The 18,941-nt window shown below is 45.2% G+C and overlaps 9 protein-coding genes across 9 annotated transcripts; 4 read left to right on the forward strand and 5 right to left on the reverse strand.

Annotated features, from left to right (window-relative positions):
• Positions 1 to 906: 906 nt before the first annotated feature.
• On the forward strand, positions 907 to 1,872 carry FOMMEDRAFT_31071 (uncharacterized protein; the record flags this gene model as incomplete). The annotated part of the gene is made up of 1 exon (XM_007269806.1): positions 907 to 1,872. One exon carries the CDS (start codon positions 907 to 909, stop codon positions 1,870 to 1,872), a length of 966 nt encoding a protein of 321 aa, XP_007269868.1.
• Positions 1,873 to 3,455: 1,583 nt separating this feature from the next.
• FOMMEDRAFT_170365 (uncharacterized protein) lies at positions 3,456 to 4,669 on the reverse strand (the record flags this gene model as incomplete). Its single annotated transcript, XM_007270042.1, has 5 exons — positions 3,456 to 3,551; positions 3,600 to 3,900; positions 3,958 to 4,099; positions 4,156 to 4,529; positions 4,584 to 4,669. Coding segments are annotated over 5 exons (999 nt in total), but the record flags the coding sequence as incomplete, so codon positions are not given.
• A 212-nt stretch (positions 4,670 to 4,881) lies between these two features.
• FOMMEDRAFT_136418 (uncharacterized protein) lies at positions 4,882 to 5,091 on the forward strand (the record flags this gene model as incomplete). Its single annotated transcript, XM_007270043.1, has 1 exon — positions 4,882 to 5,091. The coding sequence occupies one exon, from the start codon at positions 4,882 to 4,884 to the stop codon at positions 5,089 to 5,091; it is 210 nt and encodes a 69-aa protein (XP_007270105.1).
• Positions 5,092 to 5,739: 648 nt separating this feature from the next.
• FOMMEDRAFT_170366 (uncharacterized protein) lies at positions 5,740 to 7,085 on the reverse strand (the record flags this gene model as incomplete). The annotated part of the gene is made up of 3 exons (XM_007270044.1): positions 5,740 to 6,301; positions 6,378 to 6,487; positions 6,919 to 7,085. 3 exons carry the CDS (start codon positions 7,083 to 7,085, stop codon positions 6,138 to 6,140), a joined length of 441 nt encoding a protein of 146 aa, XP_007270106.1. The 3' UTR covers positions 5,740 to 6,137.
• A 604-nt stretch (positions 7,086 to 7,689) lies between these two features.
• FOMMEDRAFT_31073 (uncharacterized protein) lies at positions 7,690 to 8,555 on the forward strand (the record flags this gene model as incomplete). The annotated part of the gene is made up of 7 exons (XM_007269807.1): positions 7,690 to 7,734; positions 7,784 to 7,891; positions 7,949 to 7,961; positions 8,020 to 8,078; positions 8,137 to 8,255; positions 8,325 to 8,419; positions 8,479 to 8,555. The coding sequence occupies 7 exons, from the start codon at positions 7,690 to 7,692 to the stop codon at positions 8,553 to 8,555; spliced, it is 516 nt and encodes a 171-aa protein (XP_007269869.1).
• Positions 8,556 to 10,591: 2,036 nt separating this feature from the next.
• FOMMEDRAFT_22875 (uncharacterized protein) lies at positions 10,592 to 14,215 on the reverse strand. The gene is made up of 2 exons (XM_007269773.1): positions 13,887 to 14,215; positions 10,592 to 13,826 (listed from the first exon to the last, which is right to left on the reverse strand). Exon 2 carries the CDS (start codon positions 13,746 to 13,748, stop codon positions 10,806 to 10,808), a length of 2,943 nt encoding a protein of 980 aa, XP_007269835.1. The 5' UTR covers positions 13,749 to 13,826; positions 13,887 to 14,215; the 3' UTR covers positions 10,592 to 10,805.
• A 555-nt stretch (positions 14,216 to 14,770) lies between these two features.
• Positions 14,771 to 15,166, reverse strand: FOMMEDRAFT_49597 (uncharacterized protein; the record flags this gene model as incomplete). The annotated part of the gene is made up of 2 exons (XM_007269835.1): positions 14,771 to 14,941; positions 14,975 to 15,166. Coding segments are annotated over 2 exons (363 nt in total), but the record flags the coding sequence as incomplete, so codon positions are not given.
• Positions 15,167 to 15,311: 145 nt separating this feature from the next.
• FOMMEDRAFT_160261 (uncharacterized protein) lies at positions 15,312 to 16,596 on the reverse strand (the record flags this gene model as incomplete). The annotated part of the gene is made up of 4 exons (XM_007270045.1): positions 15,312 to 15,412; positions 15,877 to 15,954; positions 16,016 to 16,244; positions 16,528 to 16,596. The coding sequence occupies 4 exons, from the start codon at positions 16,594 to 16,596 to the stop codon at positions 15,312 to 15,314; spliced, it is 477 nt and encodes a 158-aa protein (XP_007270107.1).
• Positions 16,597 to 16,644: 48 nt separating this feature from the next.
• FOMMEDRAFT_160262 (uncharacterized protein) lies at positions 16,645 to 17,921 on the forward strand (the record flags this gene model as incomplete). Its single annotated transcript, XM_007270046.1, has 2 exons — positions 16,645 to 16,694; positions 16,766 to 17,921. The coding sequence occupies 2 exons, from the start codon at positions 16,645 to 16,647 to the stop codon at positions 17,919 to 17,921; spliced, it is 1,206 nt and encodes a 401-aa protein (XP_007270108.1).
• Between the last annotated feature and the right edge of the window lie 1,020 nt (positions 17,922 to 18,941).

An 18,941-nucleotide genomic window follows, 5' to 3' on the forward strand; every position in this document is an offset into this window, starting at 1 on the left:
TGTAATGTGACTATAATAAACTGTTTTCCAAGCTTATATGTTGAGTTTTGAAGGAATGAAAATTCAAATATTAAGAAAACATGAAAAACAGTGTATTTTCACTATAACTCAGTCAAATCTTGCTCAAATTTAATAATTAAAGTGTCTATTTGAAGCATATTTAAAAAACATGAATTTACATCAAATAATCACTGAATTCTGTGCAGAATTGAGTGAGAAATAGCTATTTTTTGTTTTGTTTACTTTTGTGACAAAAAATGATGAATCATCAAGTGTGACAATACTTATGAAAAAGGCAGTAACGTCACGTTCGTAGCAGGCTTCGTGGTAGTCTCGTTCGTAGTAGACTGCACAGGGGGGGGGCGGGGACGATCTGTCCTTCGCCCTCGTCGTCGGTGCCATGCTTATATGTGCTAGCCCAGTCTCATAATCTGAAAGAATGTAGGGGAGACGCAACACTTGAAATTTTAAGAATGCTACTCTACTCTTTATATATGCATTGACCCTAAGTCCCTAAGGGTCGAACACAGAAGGAAGGTGACAGACACCGAGGAGGCGAAGCCCTCATACATGCGTGAACGTCTTGCCGAGGCTCAATACATGATTATAGGCAAATTGGTCATCACCAGATCAATGGAGAGCCTCGAGCACTGGCTGAACGACCTCAATTTCGCCATCCTCACCTCAGATCATCTCACTATCAGCCCAAACGCTGCACACGGGGTCTCCGAAAATATCGAATTTGTTTCACGTGCGAAGCACAGGGTTAGTTCGGGAGCAAATATTAACTTGATTGACAGCGGTGTCTTGGAGCCATTGTCCGACGTCGACTCTGAGATGGGAACAGGGATTTATAGTGTTGATTCTGGACCATATTCAGGTTGCATTGTTGATCCACGAAACGTGATGTCGTACATTGGACAAAACAAGGAGGACGTTGCCTGGGAGGAGACAAAGAACATTGCAAGGCTCTTTGCAGAGGATACAGGTGCTCCGGACTCGAGCCTCTCTTCCAGTGTCGGAATTCTTCCAAGTTGTGGTTATACCCAGCTTGATACGCATCTTCACGCCATTGTTTTCCGGGTACCTCCAGAGGCTGGACCACCGCGTACCTTGCGGAACTTGCTCGTCGAACGTAATGTGAAGCATTCCTTACACGATCGAGTCCAGTTCGCCATCAAGCTCGCAACCTCTGTCCTTGTTGTCCATTCCTTAGGGCTGGTCCACAAATCCATTCGGCCGGATTCGATACTCGTCATAGAAAATGCTGCAGGAAGCGTAACAAACCTATATCCACACAAACTCGGAATACCGTATCTTCTTGCATTTGATTCGTCAAGATCTAGCAGAGGACCTACAATGAGGGAGCGTTACGCTTTTCCAAATGGTGCAATCTGGGGCACATTATACAAGCATCCACGCCACCTCGGGTTTCGTCAGTATGATTACGAAATGCGCGACGACATATTCAGCCTTGGTGTCTGCCTGCTTGAAATCGCCTTGTGGGACTCGTTATTCGTATGGAATTCAAATGAAGGGGGTTTTGTGGAAAGAAAAGAAGCTGTCGATTTATCGGAAGACAGATGCAGGGAGGAGATCGCGAAACAAGGGAGACCGAAGAACAGTAACAAGACTTTGTTTCGAAAGTACCTCTTGAAAGAGGCTGCGAAAGAGAAGATACCACCAATCCTTGGAGATCTCTTCCGGGATGTCGTGGTGGCTTGCTTAACATTTGGAGACCCATTCGAAGTCACGAAGGATAATGCGTTCCAGTCACTGATCGAAGCCGAGTCTGATCTTCCTCCCGACGAACAGAGCATACACTTTGTTCGGACGATCTTGGGAAAGCTGCGCAGCATCAAATTAGCATAGAGACTCGAGAATAAATGTGCTTTTACTTTAGGTAATGGATATGACATGATAGACTAGCTATGTATCTCTGCTGCCAGAAGTGAGTGTACTAAGGTAACTAATCTTGATATTTACAAACTGCACTCACTTATTCGTGCGATTTTCCTTACTGCTCGGCCAACAGAAGCAGTGACAACAGCAGATATGAGGACATTCAATCCGGCGAATCTGTCGATCCATGGCTCACGCACAGGTCAAACGGAGTGCCATGGGCTGAAAGGAGTTGTGAACATATGCATTTTGGCAAGACCGATGGGGACAACAACACGAAAGAAAGAACGTGACATAAGTGCCAACAGAGAAGTATGTGACGAAAGAAAAATCACGAAAGCGAACGAGAGTGAAAGTATCGAAACATAACGATATATTAGTGATACGTCAACTGTGTGCATGGACGTCTATATCCCCAAAATCATGTAAACGTCAAGAAATGGTGAAAGCGAAGAAAGGCAAAACAGTGTTCATGCAAGAATATCAAAAGCTTATTGATCACGTATTCGGTCCATAGAAGTCCGAGAAGATACAAGTCCACTCCCTTCCTCAACAACGCTCAACAACCCCGTGTTTTCGCTCTGCGACGACTCACGGCTATGAATGCTATCCTTCGCAGAACTTGATCTGCTACTCGTACTCGCGTTGGACGAGCTTCGAGCTCGAGGACCCGCGGGTCTGTGGATACGCGGTGGCTTCTCAAACACTTTTGGTATCGAGGTCAAACGAGAGACATTCCACGCGCTAGGTGGTGCAAATGGAGGTGATGGTTGTCCGCTCCCAGGGACAATCGGCACTGGAGGCACACCTGGTGGCAGTACATGAATCGGAGAGTCCGGCATCGTATTCGATACGCCTGGCCCAGCAAGTGTCGACATCCTCTTAGGGTGCCTCTCAGAGCGCGGTGAGTCACTCGCGGTAGTACCAGAAGAGTACTTGCTGACGGGTGTCCTCATTTCCGAGGTACGCGCAACTGAATTATGTCGTGAAAGCTTGCCAGCCGATTGTCTCAAGCTCGATCGCCGACTTGAACGGGAACGCAGGGAACGAAGTATCTTGTTTCCTTTGGAGAATCGAGAGTTATGACTAAGCGTCGTGCTGTGATGAGATAGGGACGCATTTGAGGAGGCGATAGCTGGACTAGCTGGAAGGAGAGGAGTATCAGGGCTGACGTCGTCTTGGTCATCGGTATAGATGTTTTCTTGCGCCCAATGCCTATCATCCGAATCCGCGTGTCCAGATTGCGAACTGAAGTGCTGAGCATAATAATGCGCATCATCTGCGTCCCCTGGGTCCTTTCCATAGTCGTCGCTGAAGTCAATTTCCTCCCATTCTTCTGTGAGGTCCGACACACTGAATCCGCTGAATGAGCGATGGTGGGTCCGAATCGATCGGACCGTCCCTCTTCTGTTTAGGGTTCCTGCTCTGGATGACCTGATGGTGTCGGCATAGGCATTTTTGCGTACAGAGCCTGTGTCAGTGTTGATGCTAAGGCTTACAGCTAAACTCGGATTGCGACGATGGACTGGTGGCCACGAAACGGACGGGTGGGTCGTAGAGGCAGGTACGCGTGTTCGTATAGCACGAGAAGGGACCGGAGAAGAAGAATATGGGACTCCTCCGATGGACAGTGTACTAAGCCGACGGATCTGAGGGAAGACTTTAGTGAAATCACGTAAAGTGAAAGCAAGACGTACCGAAGGGAGTATAGCTGTTGCATTCCTTCCTGGCACATCCTCTTTGTCGCCAACCAAACCCACTTCCCCTTTCTCCTGGTCCTCTATCGCCATAAAGCTTGAATCGCTTCCAGAGATATTTGAAGAGGTAGTTCGTCTCAACCAGTACGGAAGGTGAAGACTGCGAAAAGCAGATCGTTGGAGCCCAGGGACAGTCTTCCGAGCATTTCTCCGCGATCGCCTCCGTTTCCAACATAGAAGTAAAAGCCCAATAGCAACCGAAAACATTACAGATGCAAGGATGATCCCCGTGAGTGCGCCACTATGTAATTCAAAAGAAAATTAGCATTAATTAAAAAAGTTTTACATATCCACGCACTTGCTCAGAGAAACACCAGACGATGGTTTTGCAGCCGCACTCGCACTTGTAGTCATTGTCATTGTCATTGTCACCGTCGTCTTTAAAGTGGTCATGCTCGTTACAGTACTCGGTGTCGTCGGAATGCGGATATTTGGAAATGCTAAACAATATTATTCATATACATATCGATTAAATAATCACGAATAAACAACTTACCGGGAGGGAGTGGAGTGGGCATTGATGGTGGGATTGCACTCGGAGGACCCGGCTCAATACCGACTTTGTCAATATTGATTCTGCCGTCACCCATGGACTGCACCCGTACAGCATGTAGGACTGTCGGGTCCAGCCCGCTGAGATGCCATACCATCTCGCCAGGCTGAAGTTCAGTCTGAGTGAGTGGAACGGATGACGAATTCCAATCGCAAGTGACATTCATGGTCCCAAACTGTGGCGATTTTGCCGAATAAAGAAATATTTCAGTACCCTGGAAAATAAGGGAGGCCGTCGCGCCTGGCGTCGTTGTCCATAGTGCAGTAGAATTGTAGTAGCCACTCGTAATAGCGGAACGGTTATGAGCGAGTTGATGCCTAGAGTTCGTCGTGAGTGCGATGTGAACAGGAGAATATTCCTAGATGACGTACCAGCCGGCATCCCTCATGCTCAGATTAGCATTTTCGGTAGAGGAGAAGACCCACTGTGCCGCGGAATCGTCGACCAGTAAGCTCATAATGGACGGGGTGGAGTAGAATGGAGGATGAATGGAGTGGAGTAGAGCAGAGCGCCGGAAGCTCTTCCCTGATCAACGGTATGAGAAGCCGAAAAAACCCATCTAACGTTCGCAATCCAAGGACAGACACGTCAATGAGGCAGTCGTTGTCTCTGAGCGCGTATGCACCCTCTTGCGGCACGATCAGAGGTAGGGAGAATAAGAGATGAACGATGGTAGTAGGATATCGGTGCAGCTGGGTAAGATGCACGAAACCGGAAGTGCGACGCCAGTCAGCAGATGAAGCTATTCTGGACGAGAATCATAGGGCATGGGAGTTTGATGCGCAAGGAGCGAATGGCCGAGCGCACAAGGTTCGGCACATCTTCGCAATGAATGGAGCGTACTTCGTGCCTGATGAAGAAAACGAAAATACGATTTAGACGCCGAAACAGCTTTTACCAAAGAGACGGACTTGCACGCTATTGCCTCGCATTGAGATGAGGACTGTGTTGCGCCGTCGCGATTGGGCTGTACTAGACAGTTGCATCACCGCCTTACGTAGAACAAGGCATCGATCTTCGGCGCATTTCCATCATCATCAACATCAAACAGCCATCCGGTCTCTCCTTATATCACCGAAGAGAGTCACCAATCCTCAATTTAGCATTGTATCGCGTGCTCGACGACTGGACGAGAAAGCACGCGGTGCTGTCGATCTTTGCCTCGTGACCGGGCGAAATGAAAGTCCATCCAGCGGCAGGAAGCAGACGACTTGCATAATGGCATCTTGGTGACACACCACTTCCAAGTGTACCTGAAGCAGTGTACAGTCGGGGAGAAGCCATTCCACTTAGTAACATCGTCCAGGAAAAACTTATGTGTTCGACCACCCATTACATTCTTCTGGCAACCATGACCGCATGCCTAGCGACACGCCACAAATTCGATGCTACTGGTCTATAATCAATGTGAGAACAAAAATTAACATCGCATAGCATGATTGAAATCAGCTCACTGATTCTTCGGGTCATTTGTGGCCAGAATTGCATTGCTGTCCCTGGGACGATAGCGAAGCAACCTGTCATAGCTCACTGCAAACATTTAACACCCGATCCTGTTCCTTTCGTTTGAGAACTCTTTCACTTTAAAGTTGACACCCGTGGGAGGCCAGTCATGGAGAATGTTCCTCAGCACGGTTGCCTTGGCCTTTCATGTTTTTTCAAAAGTTCTCCAAGTGGCGAAGGGACCAGTTGAACCTCATGCAGCGAAACGCAACTGACCGCCAGTAGAATATCACCTTCGACTTCATGTGATGCCAATACCCAGCGTCGTAAAATCAAGCCAGTCCCACTCAGTGCATACCCAACATGCGGATGTGTATAATCAACGAGTATTTTAGGCCACTCACTCTCAACGTTGACAGTTGGAGATTCGACATGCAACGTGGGAAGGAGACGTCCAGCATACAAATATTTTAACCTCGATATCACAGTGTGTGTGCTACGAAATAGCCGTTGACACTGATAACCTGCTTGTTCATCTGTTCATCTATGACCACAGGTATGACAGGACCAACGGCAGGTCTGGACAAGGAAATTACGGCATCAGCGCTTAACTCATCCAATCGCGAACGTTCCGCACGATGCTCCACTAGGTCGCTATTCGAGTTTGTTCACAACGTTAGTGCATGGATACATGACATGACAATGATACCAAAGGGACCTACAATCACCGGGGTTTGATGGGCGGGAATGCCATTCGGCCGCACTCATTGATTGAGTTGCCACTTTGCGGCAGATGAGAACAGTGCCACTCAAAACTTGTTGAACGACGGCCCTATAATTTTTAAGTGATTTTAATTGCTTTTCCCATGGGCCCTTTGCCTCCTAGAACAGCACGGAATAAAACAGAGTGATGAATGTGATGATGGAAGACAGTTGTCGTGTCGTCCATGACGTGAAAGCTAATCGGTTGCGAATTCGGTAATTTCCGAACGTCCCCAAAAGAAGAAAATAAGTCTTACGTACGCGTTGACCATCAACGACAACTTTCGACAATTACAAATCGTCTTATGTAGTCTTTCTCATAAACCCTTCAAGCGTACGGCACCCATCACTCAGTACTCGTGGACAATGTCTTGATTGAAAGGTTAATAGCTATACAGGCTACACGCAAGGATTGTTATTTCAATCCACATAGTATCGATAACACTATTTAATTACGCTTGACATCATGACAGATATAGAACCGCTACATTGACGATTTACTCTTTTCCAGGAATCAAGAGGTAGATTTCGCGACGCTTGTCTCCAAGTGAGACAGTAGGGTCAGGTAGCGGCTCCACGGTCCTTCCATCTTTACTTTCACGAATGATGTTGTGGGCATAGTTTGAATCCTTGTAGATACTGCCAAGTGTCATCCCCCTGGTTGGCATTCTGAGGAGCCTGTCGACGTCTATTCCCTAAAACATAAATTTGTATCAATTAAATTGTGTCATTATTTGTAATGCTAGACTTAATATATTTCCTTTTTCTGGCCTTTGTTATTTTAGCTTCCAAGCTCAGAAGAACACATTAGAGTGGATAATCTATAAGCATGCTAAACCATTCTATAGTGGAGCTACAGGACAAATACATTGAAATTATGTGTTTATATAATATACTTCCATGAGCGAGAACTTGCTGACTGTAACGGCTTAAGCACACAATTTCCAAACTTCCATTTAATCGCAGCACTCGTGAAGCAGGTATTCTTGTTGTTTTGACAGTATCAATGGAAATACTGAGAGTTCCGAGCTTTGTATCATGTGAAGCATCATTTTGCCTGCATAAACGTCTTCTTGGAAGAGACTTATATATTTGATCACCTGCGGTACCAAGCAGGGAAGCGTTTGTACATGGCTCCGAGTCGTTCGCACTATACTTTCCTCAAACAATTCACATGAGGTAGTCAAATGGAGGCATATAAAGAGACCTGGTTTAGCTACGTACTCTTCAACGAGTGCCACTTGTGACGAGCTCTATCTGTCTTTATAACTAATGGCTACAACTACTGCAAAGTCTGACCCAACGGGATTTGAATGGGTAAGCACTTTTTATCTTCTGATAGAATATACTCTGATGTCTCTTGTAGATTGAGGCATACCACCAGTGGATTCCTCCTCTTGCAGTCGAGGGTGGAATCGATCCTGAGCTTGGTGGAGCCTTGTCTGTTCTGTATGTTGCTCGAGCTGCAATCGAGGTACATTCACGCAAAAATATCGACCAGTTGAATTTCTAATAAACATATACATAATAGAACGAAGGAACCTGTAATAAATTCTTTTGACTTGTTGTTTGTTAATTGATAAATGTTAATCTGATTTGTAGATCCTGGTAAGGCAAATTACAACTATGCCTGGATTCCTCACAAGGGAAGGGTAACCCAAGTAAGCTACTGATTGTTATTACTCTAGAATGTATACCCACGCAATATTTTGTACACAGTTGGAGAAGGGATACGAGGTCCTCATTGCTCCTCAGAATGATAAATTGTTCAAGTATTTCTGGTTTGATATCACTGGGCCCTTTTCGACAAAAATCACCTGGAAAGATGTACCGTGCATGTATGCTCTGTTCATTAATGTCTATCTATTACTCTTAACGACTAAATCCAAATAATGAAATATCTTCAGTAGTGGAAAAGACAAAGATGGTAATATTTTGTATGTTGCACAAGCCGACATTGACGGCGGAACTCACTCCGGTTACGTCTCGAATGGAGAAATCGGTGAGTCAGAACCTGTCATATGCTTAAATTACTGCTTCTCTGACCTTAGTATTTGCAAGCGTCCATCCCACACGGTGACAAAGTGGAAAAGGTTGAAACATATCGTGTGCTTGTGCAAGCTCATCGAGGACAATGAATCATGTTAAGGAGATGAGATACATAGATAAATTGGAATATATTTGACTATTGACACATCAGTGTGTTAGAATAAAGACGATTATTGATGTTATTTGTGGGCACTACTATTTGCTGAATCGGGACACCAACCCAAACTTTAGCACTTCCATGCTTTTCCGAGAAACTGTCGGCATGAATGATAGCTGCTACACTGAATCGAAAGGAAAGAGTACACTAGTGCTACTTCCCAGCATTCTGCTCCGCAGCAGTTTTACCTCCACCCTCATTCGCACAGGGGCGTCATACCATCGTTCAATAGTACATACAATAGGGTACATGTCTGCACTGAATGCACAGCTAAGCTCAAAGCCGATATCACCGCCGAACGCAGGATCGCTGACTATATATTCAAATTGTTCAGACTCCGGTATAAAAGGTATACATGGAATCGAACGAGCACTGATAATGAGGAACTGTTTGTTAAAAAATACTTCGAAGTATAGCCAAGTATCTTTGAAGGAGTCAGTTTAATTTCATTTATATAAAACTTTTCAAAGCTCAATTTATCCTATTGCTGAACCTTGACAATATACTTGGTTTGTAGCACGGATATTGTCAGTCTTCTTCTAAGACTAGCTAGTCATTACTCTGGTGTCAAATACACAATTTATCCCTTGTGCACATCCTTATTGTTCCGGTCTTTTTTCCGGTCTCCAAATGCGGAAGATTGATGAGCGGTGGGAATTCTCTGAGCACACAAAGCCACTCCATCATCGAGCTAGTACCAGGACTTATGAAACAAATTTTAGCAAGCATATGACGAACTTCCATAAACAAAAGTATTCCGGCTGCAGACTCAGGTTGCAATTCCCAGAACTCTGTTTACTTCAAACTTCTGTGAAGCATGCATTACTGTATGTTCAACAGTATCATTGGAAATACTAAAAGGTTCCAAGCCCTACAAAGTATGAAATATTGCCTTTTCCTGCAGGAACAGGCTTGGAATGTAGCTTATATGTGATTATCTGCAGCACAAAGCATGAAAGTGTTACAATGCTGCTTGTTTGCTCTCACTTCCCTCCTAAGGAACAGGGAAATTCACGTGGGCTTGTTAAGTGGAGGCATATAAATACTGGTGTACTTTCAGTGAGCAATTCATTAAATACCACTTGTCATCTGCTTTATAAACTCCTATAACTAATGGCCACTGCTGCTACAAAGACACTTCCCCCACAACCTGAATGGGTAAGGTCCATTTGCCTCCATCATGAAAAAGTCTTAACAGTTGTATTAGATTATAACCTAGTATATTTTTTACTTTTTGTAAATTTTGTAAAAGTGATAATAACTTAGAATGAACAAAGAATGAAAGAGTAAACAAAGGAAAGGAATAATAAAGTAAAAAGGGGTAGTAGTAGGAGTTATAAGGAGAGTCAGTCTGTATATAGTTTATAGACAGTATTTCTAAGAGACAGAAGTTCTGAGTTCTAGTATGGAAGGGTGTAGAACCTGTAGAACTGAAGGTGTAAGAGTAGAGAACTGTAACAGTAACTTGTATTATAGGTTTGTTAAGTTTATATTTTCCCTACCTTATATAGTTTTGATTTAATTATAATAATTTTAATTCTTAATATTTTCTCTTAAAATTATAGAATATTATAGTAAATATATTAAGAATACTAGTACCAAATTTTTATATATAGTTATAATAGTAATTATTGTAATAAAAAATTTGTAAGTTATAACTATAAACTCTGAATTATAGAAAGTAGTAAAATTAGACTTAAAATTGTATTCTTAATAAGTAACTTAATACTTAACTATTAATTATATAAAAATATATATAGTAACTACATATAATATAGTACTTATTCTCAAAATTTCAGCTACAAATAATGTCTCCTTAAATTAATATTAAGTGTGTTGTGTATGGGAAAAGTTTCTGTTCACTAAATCAGTACTGATCATCAAAATTCTAACATTCCAACACCAATATCTCAGCTTCAACTCATTTTTTTTTGCTCAAATTTTGTATTTAAGTTATATTTATTGTAGGCTACCTGTATGTAAAATTTCAAGAAATTTTACAAGAATTGAGGGAGGTATTGTACAACTGAGTGTTAACTGGTAACTGAGTGCAAACTGGTGAAACACAGTATGTACAATGACAGGTGAGTCGAGTGAGACAGGTACGTCCACTCAATGCATGGGCTTTATCACCACCTGAAGGTACGTCGTTTGTCACGTGGGAATTCCGATTTCCATCACCCTACCAGACACTTGTAGAGAAAACGTCCCACAAGAACCTTTTTGCAACTGCTTTGAGCGCCATAATGAACTTAAGTCCAACCTTCTTCTGGCCCTGCAGTTTGTCTCTCCATTCTGCCTGGAAGTGCAATGGCTTGAAATTTCTTTGCTCTGCCAGCAGAAGTGAACTAGGATCAAGTAGAGCTTGCTTTCTCTTCAGGAACCAATCCTCGTTATACTTAGTCCAGTAATGTGCATCAACAGAACACTTTGAAAACATAATAGGCCAGAATGACCAAAGTTTCTCTGACTTGTGTGACTTCTCGTTTGATGATCTAAAGACCCCAAGTATTGTATACTCCTCTTCTAGCGTGAGTGAGTCGTCGTACCAGGTCTCTACTGTTTTCCCATCAAGAGACACACAATCCATGACTGCATCGAGCGCTTCTTGAGACGGACCATCCAAGACTAATGATTTCATCACTATCTCGATTGTAATTCGCCAGATAACCCCGCCCCGCATTAAAGCGGCACGAGCAACACGATGGTTGTTCAAGAGAAGGTCTGCTGCTTTGAGGAACGATTGACGGAAGTCAACGGTGGGTATGTCTTCATCAGGCAAGCGAACAGGGCAAGATAACTCAGACTCGGAATCCCGCGATGTCTGGTATTGACTCTGACTATCTAACTGAACAGTGTGAATAGGAATACCGCGGCTGACTAGATGCCGTATGAGCGATCCAAAATCTCCTTGGAATCGCAAACACTCAAGGACGTTAATAGGGTTTTCCAACGCCAGTGTCCATGGTCGCTTCCAGTGAGAGTGATTGACGGCAGGTTTAACAAAGTATATGGGCTTTGTCTGTCTTGCACGTTTTGTAGTTTGTCTACCGCCGCCGCCGCCTGCCTGAACGAGCATGTCTCTTATTTCAACATGCACACGAGCATTGCTGGCTATTCCTAAGTATCTAGCATTGCCTCTTCGAAGGTCGCATAGGTCTCTTGGAAGCTTGTTCGGGTCACCATCACAGTCTTCAATAGCAGAGATCAGGTCAAACAGGTCCTGGCGAACGCGAGGAGAAATACTGTGTAGTGGAGTAGATTTGGATGCATATAGCTTTCCAATACAGGGAGCAAATTGACTAATGTTGACAGGAGCAAGATGAAGGTATGTTTTACGGCACGGTGAATATCCAAGACGAAGGCGAGCATCCTCAACAATGTCTTCATCCATAGACCACTGCATGTCTGGTTCAGCACCATAATCCTCCCTGAATGCAAGGGCTTGCTGGTGCATTCGGACCGAATTGAGTTCAAAGACATGTAAAGGATCAATAGGCTCAGGTGTTAATGAGTGATGGCTACTATTCGAGAATGATGATATTGACACCGAATCATCTGTAAGATCAGGAAACAATGCTCCGGGAGGCACAAGCTGTCGATCTGAGTTCTCTGAAGGATGTTCAATTTCATATTTTAGTTCCTTCAATTCTTCTCCCGATAAAGGATTGCCATATCTATCAAGTCCCGAGTTGTATGCCTCGATGTCACATTCCGCTGGTCCATTTCCCTTGTCAAATCCTTCCCAAAGATCCCACTCATCTTTGAGAGGGTCATATATTTTTGCAGCTGCAGAGTAATCAAGCCAAACGTCCTCGACAATATCTCGTGGGACACGGGTTCGCAGAAGATACCCGGACGTGCCTTCAAGCCATCTGAAACATGCTGCTCCCTTTTTACCTGGAACCGACTTTTGTTTCGCATATTCCAGCCTATTCAAGCGTGCTTGGCACTCCTGTTGGGTCTCATTCTCCACGCGCTTATCCAACATCCTCTTCCTACGAGCTAGAAACTGAAGCGGAGTCTCGCCACGCAATTGACCGGAATCTGGATACGGGCGAGGCACAGTTATTTCCTCGAAAGGGGCTGGATTGTTCTTCGGCAGTTCCGAGTCCCAACTTCCGCAGACATTTTCGAAGTTGAAATCAAGGGCAAGACTGATAGTTGTAGGCTGTTTGAAAGATTCTACTTCATCAGGTCTTGGGTGAAACTCTTCCCAATACTTGCGTAACTGAATCTGATACTCAACCGAGTTGTCGTATCTATAGTGCATGTATGGATCCAATTTTTCGCCCCAAATAATCCAGACTGGCATTCCGAGTCTGATGTGAAGTTTCATCACAGATACTGAGCGATAATTCTCCCAGTGTACAAACGCCCCAACGCAATCTTTAAAATCAAGGTCCTCTGATAGTCTCCCAAGCTGGGTAGTTTTCACCGCGTCAACCCACGCTTGCAGTGCGCCATATTTGCGTACCAACTTCGTGTGCCAGTCTTTGCGGTTGATTAAAATGTACATACGAATTATTGCAATTAATGCACGGAAAGCTTCTCTTGAGCGGTTTGCAGCGGTAGTAGCCTGTTCCTTCGTTAAGTGTCCGGCTTGGTATCCATAATAGCTAGGGCTGTTATAATAACGAAAATCCAGCGTCCAAGGATTGGCAGATAGAATAGGCGTCATATGGGCAAGGGCACGCCTCAATTCGGTCAGGCTTTCCTCCAAATCGAACCATTTTGCAATAATCGAAGGTCTGAGTCGGTATAGGCGATCGGGTGACTGCACAATTGGTGCCACTTTTCTTGGATAATGTAGTCCGCGGAGAAATCCATCGAACCGGAAGAAAGTAGGAGCATACCCCAGATATGGCAGGTCACTGTACAGATACCCAGGCCGCTTGAGACTGAAGGGGCCTACTTTACGGTGAGTGTAGTCATCAGCAAATTTTGGCGGTTCAGGCACAGAGGCAGTATTGTAGCAGATGTAATAGCACCCGTCCCGTTCCAAGATCTTCCGCCTTTCTGGCACGAATGGCTCCTTCCACGTGTTCTTTTTCCAAGCTTCCTCCAGCGCATCTTGACCTAGCGGGGCCAAATAAGGTGTATTCGGCGAGAAGAAGTGGTCCATTGGAAACAAGGAAAATTATCTGTCATAGAGACAGTCCAACAGCCGGCTGTATGCCCGAGAAATCCGATTATAAATTTTCTGCGAGTGTACAGTGCTCAAGATACGAGTGCTAAGATGATTGGGTGCAGGAAAACTCACAATAGGATGTATTTAGTGAATCCCGTCATTTACAAATACTCCCTGACAATGCCAAACTGTCTCCCAACTGAATCCAGGTGCTTCATGTAAATACAGTGAAAAAGTAGATGTATTAAAGGAACGGAACACAACTAGGACTAGAACCGGGACCGTAACGAATGTATGTCGTCCAATAAATGCACAGGGTGCGAATTGATCACACCCTATGCAAAATAAGTTAGCGTTCGCACTGTAAATCTCGAATTGTCCGGGTATAACTCGCGACAAATCGATAAGTGCAGAACGTTGGCGCCAGTTCTCAACGTCTCCTACGGATGAAGCAGGACAAGCGATGCCGTGATGGCGCGAATCATCGTAAGAACGAAAATTTTAGTAATGTCACAAGTCCTGCTTATGAGAAACTTTCGGACTTCCAACTTATAAAGTCCGCTATGATTGTCATGTCACGTCACAAGTCCTGCTTATGAGATATGTTGCGGACTTTCAATTTGTGAAGTCCGCAAATAGGCGCAGTCGAAGAAACAATCTTCTATATGTATTGTTTTGATAGACGACCTCACATACACGGACAATATATCTGGTGCTCTCGTTTCGTATCTCCAAGGATGGACTGCTCCAGTTGTCAATACTCAATATTCGAGGACGAGTACGACAAGGATCCAAGTAGATTCAAGGCTTTGCAAGAGGCACAACCTGTGACAGATCATGAAATTCACTCTGAAGAGATGCAGTAAGTACATTGCTATGTACTAGTTGACATTAGTAACAAAGATCTGCGTGACTTGCACAAGTTTTGTCCTCATTTCCTCCAGCCTTCCAGCCAACTCGGCATCTCTCGCTTCCTCTGTCTGATGTGCCGGGCATTTGTGCAAGGCCATGACTTGAGTACAACTAGCATGCGCCGAAAAGTCGACACGCTTTCCCATAAGGTTACCACGTAGACGACCCTCTTTACCTTTTAAGCGCGCACGGATGGCTTTAACAGGGCGACCAGATTTCTGAAGAGCCTGCGGTATCCCAGCAATGTCGTTGTCCATATATGTAGCGACGTGGAACTGTATAATGTGTCAGACAGTGAGAGTCACTACAAGACCACACAGTTCATACTGCAACAGTTGCTCAAACTCAAAAATGACATGCGCCGGTGCGCCTTCTTCCTCACATCTACGAACGTTTGCTGACGCTTTGATGATATCGCCCAGCTTGTAGGTCAAGTCATCTTCACTAAGCAACGCACCATCGTCCGCAGATATGCTTGGTCTCACAGGTGGCGGAGGAATAGGTAAAATGGTCAGTATCATCCAGTCAGGACAAGCATACTCCTCCAAACTCGGAGGTCAGCGTTTCACAGCTGAGTCCTTTTTTTTTCTTCTATCGCACTCCTCGTTCAGCGCCCCCCCCCCATTTCACTCACATGCCGTTGGCCTAACCACCTGCGAAGCATGTGTAATGGTCAATGCGGCGGTCAAACGACCGATGACGCGCACGACCCATGCCCGAGAGGAAGAACGCCTCGTTTTCGAGGACTACACAGCGATGCGAGTCGATTCGCAAATACTGTAGACCCTATCAGAAGGGCACATAGGAAATCCGTGCGAAAAGTCAGCGAGGAATATGGAGGACAGTGAATCTCAATTGATCGCCTGCGCAGTTGACGGGAGAACACCTCGTTAAGCAATGCCGAGCAGAGTGTTCAGACAGACAGAAAGAAAAAAGAAAAAAGCAAATAGATCGCGTTAGATCAGGAAATAGAGTCACAATGGAACGAGTACTTACCAGGATAAGGACACCTATCCATACTCCCGAATCTTCATTGTGTTAAGTAGCATCAGACTACAGGTTGCTCTGATCATTAGCAAAAGGTAAGAAACTGGGTCGACTGAGAGCAGATCGGGTAGAGATGGTGAGGGAAGAGACAGTGCGTTGACTCGTAGTGTACGAGGGACGCTTGATCGTCATCTGAAAGCTTCCTCGATCGCTTTGTGCGCACGGCGTGGCGGTTGACTGGCGTCGTCCGATACCGCATCGTGCACGTCGGCCCGTCGCGACGACGGAGAAACGGGTGTATCTACATTCATATCATTCGCAGACGAAGGAGCAGCATGCCACCTTGACACCATTCATATTACCACTCCCATTCGCCTCTGCAACGGGCGGCTCACCTGATAGTGCTGGCGTTGCCTGCTCAGCCATTCGAACATCCTCCAGTAGTTGCCCGGCTGGCAGGTACAGTAGGTTGGAAAAACTCCCAGGGCTGTTTGGTAAAGTGGTTAACTGCGTGGAGAATTCGCTAGGCCGTTTGGTTGTGGTTACCACCAGTTGACCACACACAGGAGGCAAAAAAACCGATTCTGAGGTCTGGAAAATTTGTTTCAGAATGTATTTTCAGCCAATCAGGTGGGAGCTTTTGGATTTTGTAATAAATTCCCAGGGTTACAGAATGCGAATCTGCCTCCTGTGCCACGTAATGTAATATTAGTAATATACCAAAAATGGAACTTTTGGTTTCTCTTATGATTTCTCGTCACTTTTTTGTATTTCAAAACCCCCATGTATCTACTAGCGAATGAAAATACTACTACTACGCATATAATACCATGAATAACATGTGCCTTCTTTGGTACTCTTTCGTTTCAAATACGGTATCGGAGACGGAATAGGAGAACGTGTCAGGAAGAGCGCAAATGGTCGTGTCAAAGTCGCGCGTCATTGTGAGTCTAACCACGCGGTCGCAAGCAAGGTTCTGTCACCCGAGAATATGCTTTCGACTTGCCATCCTTTCAACACTCGTGCAAAACCGCCAACAGCGTAAGTCTTAGAATCAACACCACGAAGCTCACCAACCATCCAAACGTCGTTCGCATCTCCGATGTTGTCAGCAGAGTGGTGCACGGCTTCCTTGTTCTGCAATACGTCAATGCAGTGGGCTACTTCAAGTGGATTATCTACGGAGTTGCTTACGCTTGTGCCTTTTCTGTCATTCGTCGCGATCTCAAGCCGGCAAACTTGCGCATCGCCCATAAGGCACTGTACTACTTCAAGCAGATTACCTATGGACTTGCTTATGCTCATACCTTTTCTGCCACTCGTCGCAATCTCCAGCCAGAGAACATGCTCATCGCAAATCTCAAGCCCCTGAATGTCGAGAACTTATACTACAGCAACAGCGGAGAGTTCTTTGACTATCTCGTGCTCCTCTTCCCTGTTCTGGAATGCGTCTACAGTGGAGAAATCTTCGACTATCTTGTTAGCTTCGGCCGAATAGAACATCACAAGGCACTGTGCTACTTCAAGAATGCTCTGGACAAAATTGCTATCTGTACTCCTTGCTGCCTTTTCTCTTGTGTCTGTCGTACCTATGGACTTGTCTGTGCTCATGCCTTGTCCGTCATCCATTGCAGCCTCAAGCTAGTGAAGAGTCGCTTTTATCATGATGGCCAACCAATTAGGCACTATATGGCGCCACCTATGGAAGATGTACCAGAGTCACCATCTGAGATGATCTCGGATTCTGCGCACACAGGACCTGCTGGACATCCCTCGCGTACTCCGCAAATTCAAGCAAGTCGCCTTGCCCCGAAGCCTCCACAGCGCATGCTGGCGAATGGGTCTACACTCGAGCCAGGGTCCCCGATGATTTCTCCTCCAAATTCTCGTATGCGATCCGTCTCTCTCAGTGGTCCACTAACTCTGTGTTCCTCTCAAGTTGCAAGGGGACGTCCTGCGTCTTCTCCTGTGCCGCCGCGCGACGTATTTGTGGCGACCGATGCCGAGACTGCTGAGAAGATGAGGTCCCCGAGGGATGGTGTAGACGATATTCATATGCCGCTGCGGGTGATCTTGTCCTGTAACACGTCACCCAATTGTGCGATACGCACGGAAACACAAACAGTTGACGGTCTTCCATATAGCCAGCAGAGATACGACCCAATGACTGAAATTCCTACGCCCGGTACTCCTCGCGATGTTCCACCCTGGATCCCTACGTGTGCTATTGCAACCGATGTCTCACTGTCCCCGTCCCCGTTACTCTGACAGGATACCTATGCTTTGCTCAATGTCCCGATTTGATTTGTCGTATGCTTGTTGTCCACTTGCAAGGGTGTATCAATTCATTGGAAACTCCTCATCACCTGCGTATTGGTCCCACGCTTGATGAACTACTCTCCTGGTCAAGACTCGCTCGTCAACGGCTTATATTTCGTGCTCGCTAAGCATAGAGAACGTATGCCTGAAGAATATGGAATACAGAGTCAAACCTCCACGAACCCCCCATGAACCCCCGGTGTAACCTCCCGTGTCCCAGTCCTGTCCCAGTCCCAGTCCCAGTCCCAGGACCTAGTCAGGGTATAGAGCCCCTGCTAGTGTCACCTCCCAGTCCCAGTCCCAGTCCCAGTCCCAGTCCTAGTCATGTAACTCCCAGTTTCTCTTTTTTCTTTCTCTTTTTCTATTACTTCTCTTTTCTTTCTTTAAGTCTCTCTCTTTTCTTCCTTACTCCCCTTTTATTTCTTTAGAGTAGGGAACCCGGAAGAGTGTAACCTCCCAGGTTACACACGTGATCTTAGATACATATAAAAGGGTTGTAGGTAGCTATTTTGAGTCTTATCTTCGTACCTCGCTTCTGTACTTAGGTCACTAGAGCTCAATCCCATATCATTGCCCGTTCTGTGTTCCTGAGTGAGGCTCCGGCCTTACACACTACAGTCTGCAGTTGCTCGGATTTCTTAAACAGTATTTTTATGAATACTCATGATGCAGTTGCAAAGGTGCCAAAGGGTCTTCATTTGAACAAGGATATCTATACAGGTATGAATGCAATAGGGAGAGGAGTTATTATTAAGGCCCTTGTGCAAATTCGTCCAATTTTAATCATATTATACATATGTGAATTGATTACTAGTGCTCCGCGCGTAGCGTATACACTTACGCGTGTAAAATTTCCCACGTATACGCATACGCACGTATAATTACGGGCGTAAACTGGGTCAGCAGGACCCATATACGATACGCTACTTCTGTATACAGTGTATACAGTGTATACGCTGTGCCAAATAT

Source organism: Fomitiporia mediterranea (genome assembly GCF_000271605.1).
Source record: "Fomitiporia mediterranea MF3/22 unplaced genomic scaffold FOMMEscaffold_11, whole genome shotgun sequence".
NCBI classification, from domain to species: domain Eukaryota; kingdom Fungi; phylum Basidiomycota; class Agaricomycetes; order Hymenochaetales; family Hymenochaetaceae; genus Fomitiporia; species Fomitiporia mediterranea.

Coding starts and splice junctions, on each gene's coding strand:
- FOMMEDRAFT_22875 (XM_007269773.1), bottom strand. CDS start 13,748: ATGGACCACTTCTTCTCGCCGAATACACCTTATTTGGCCCCGCTAGGT.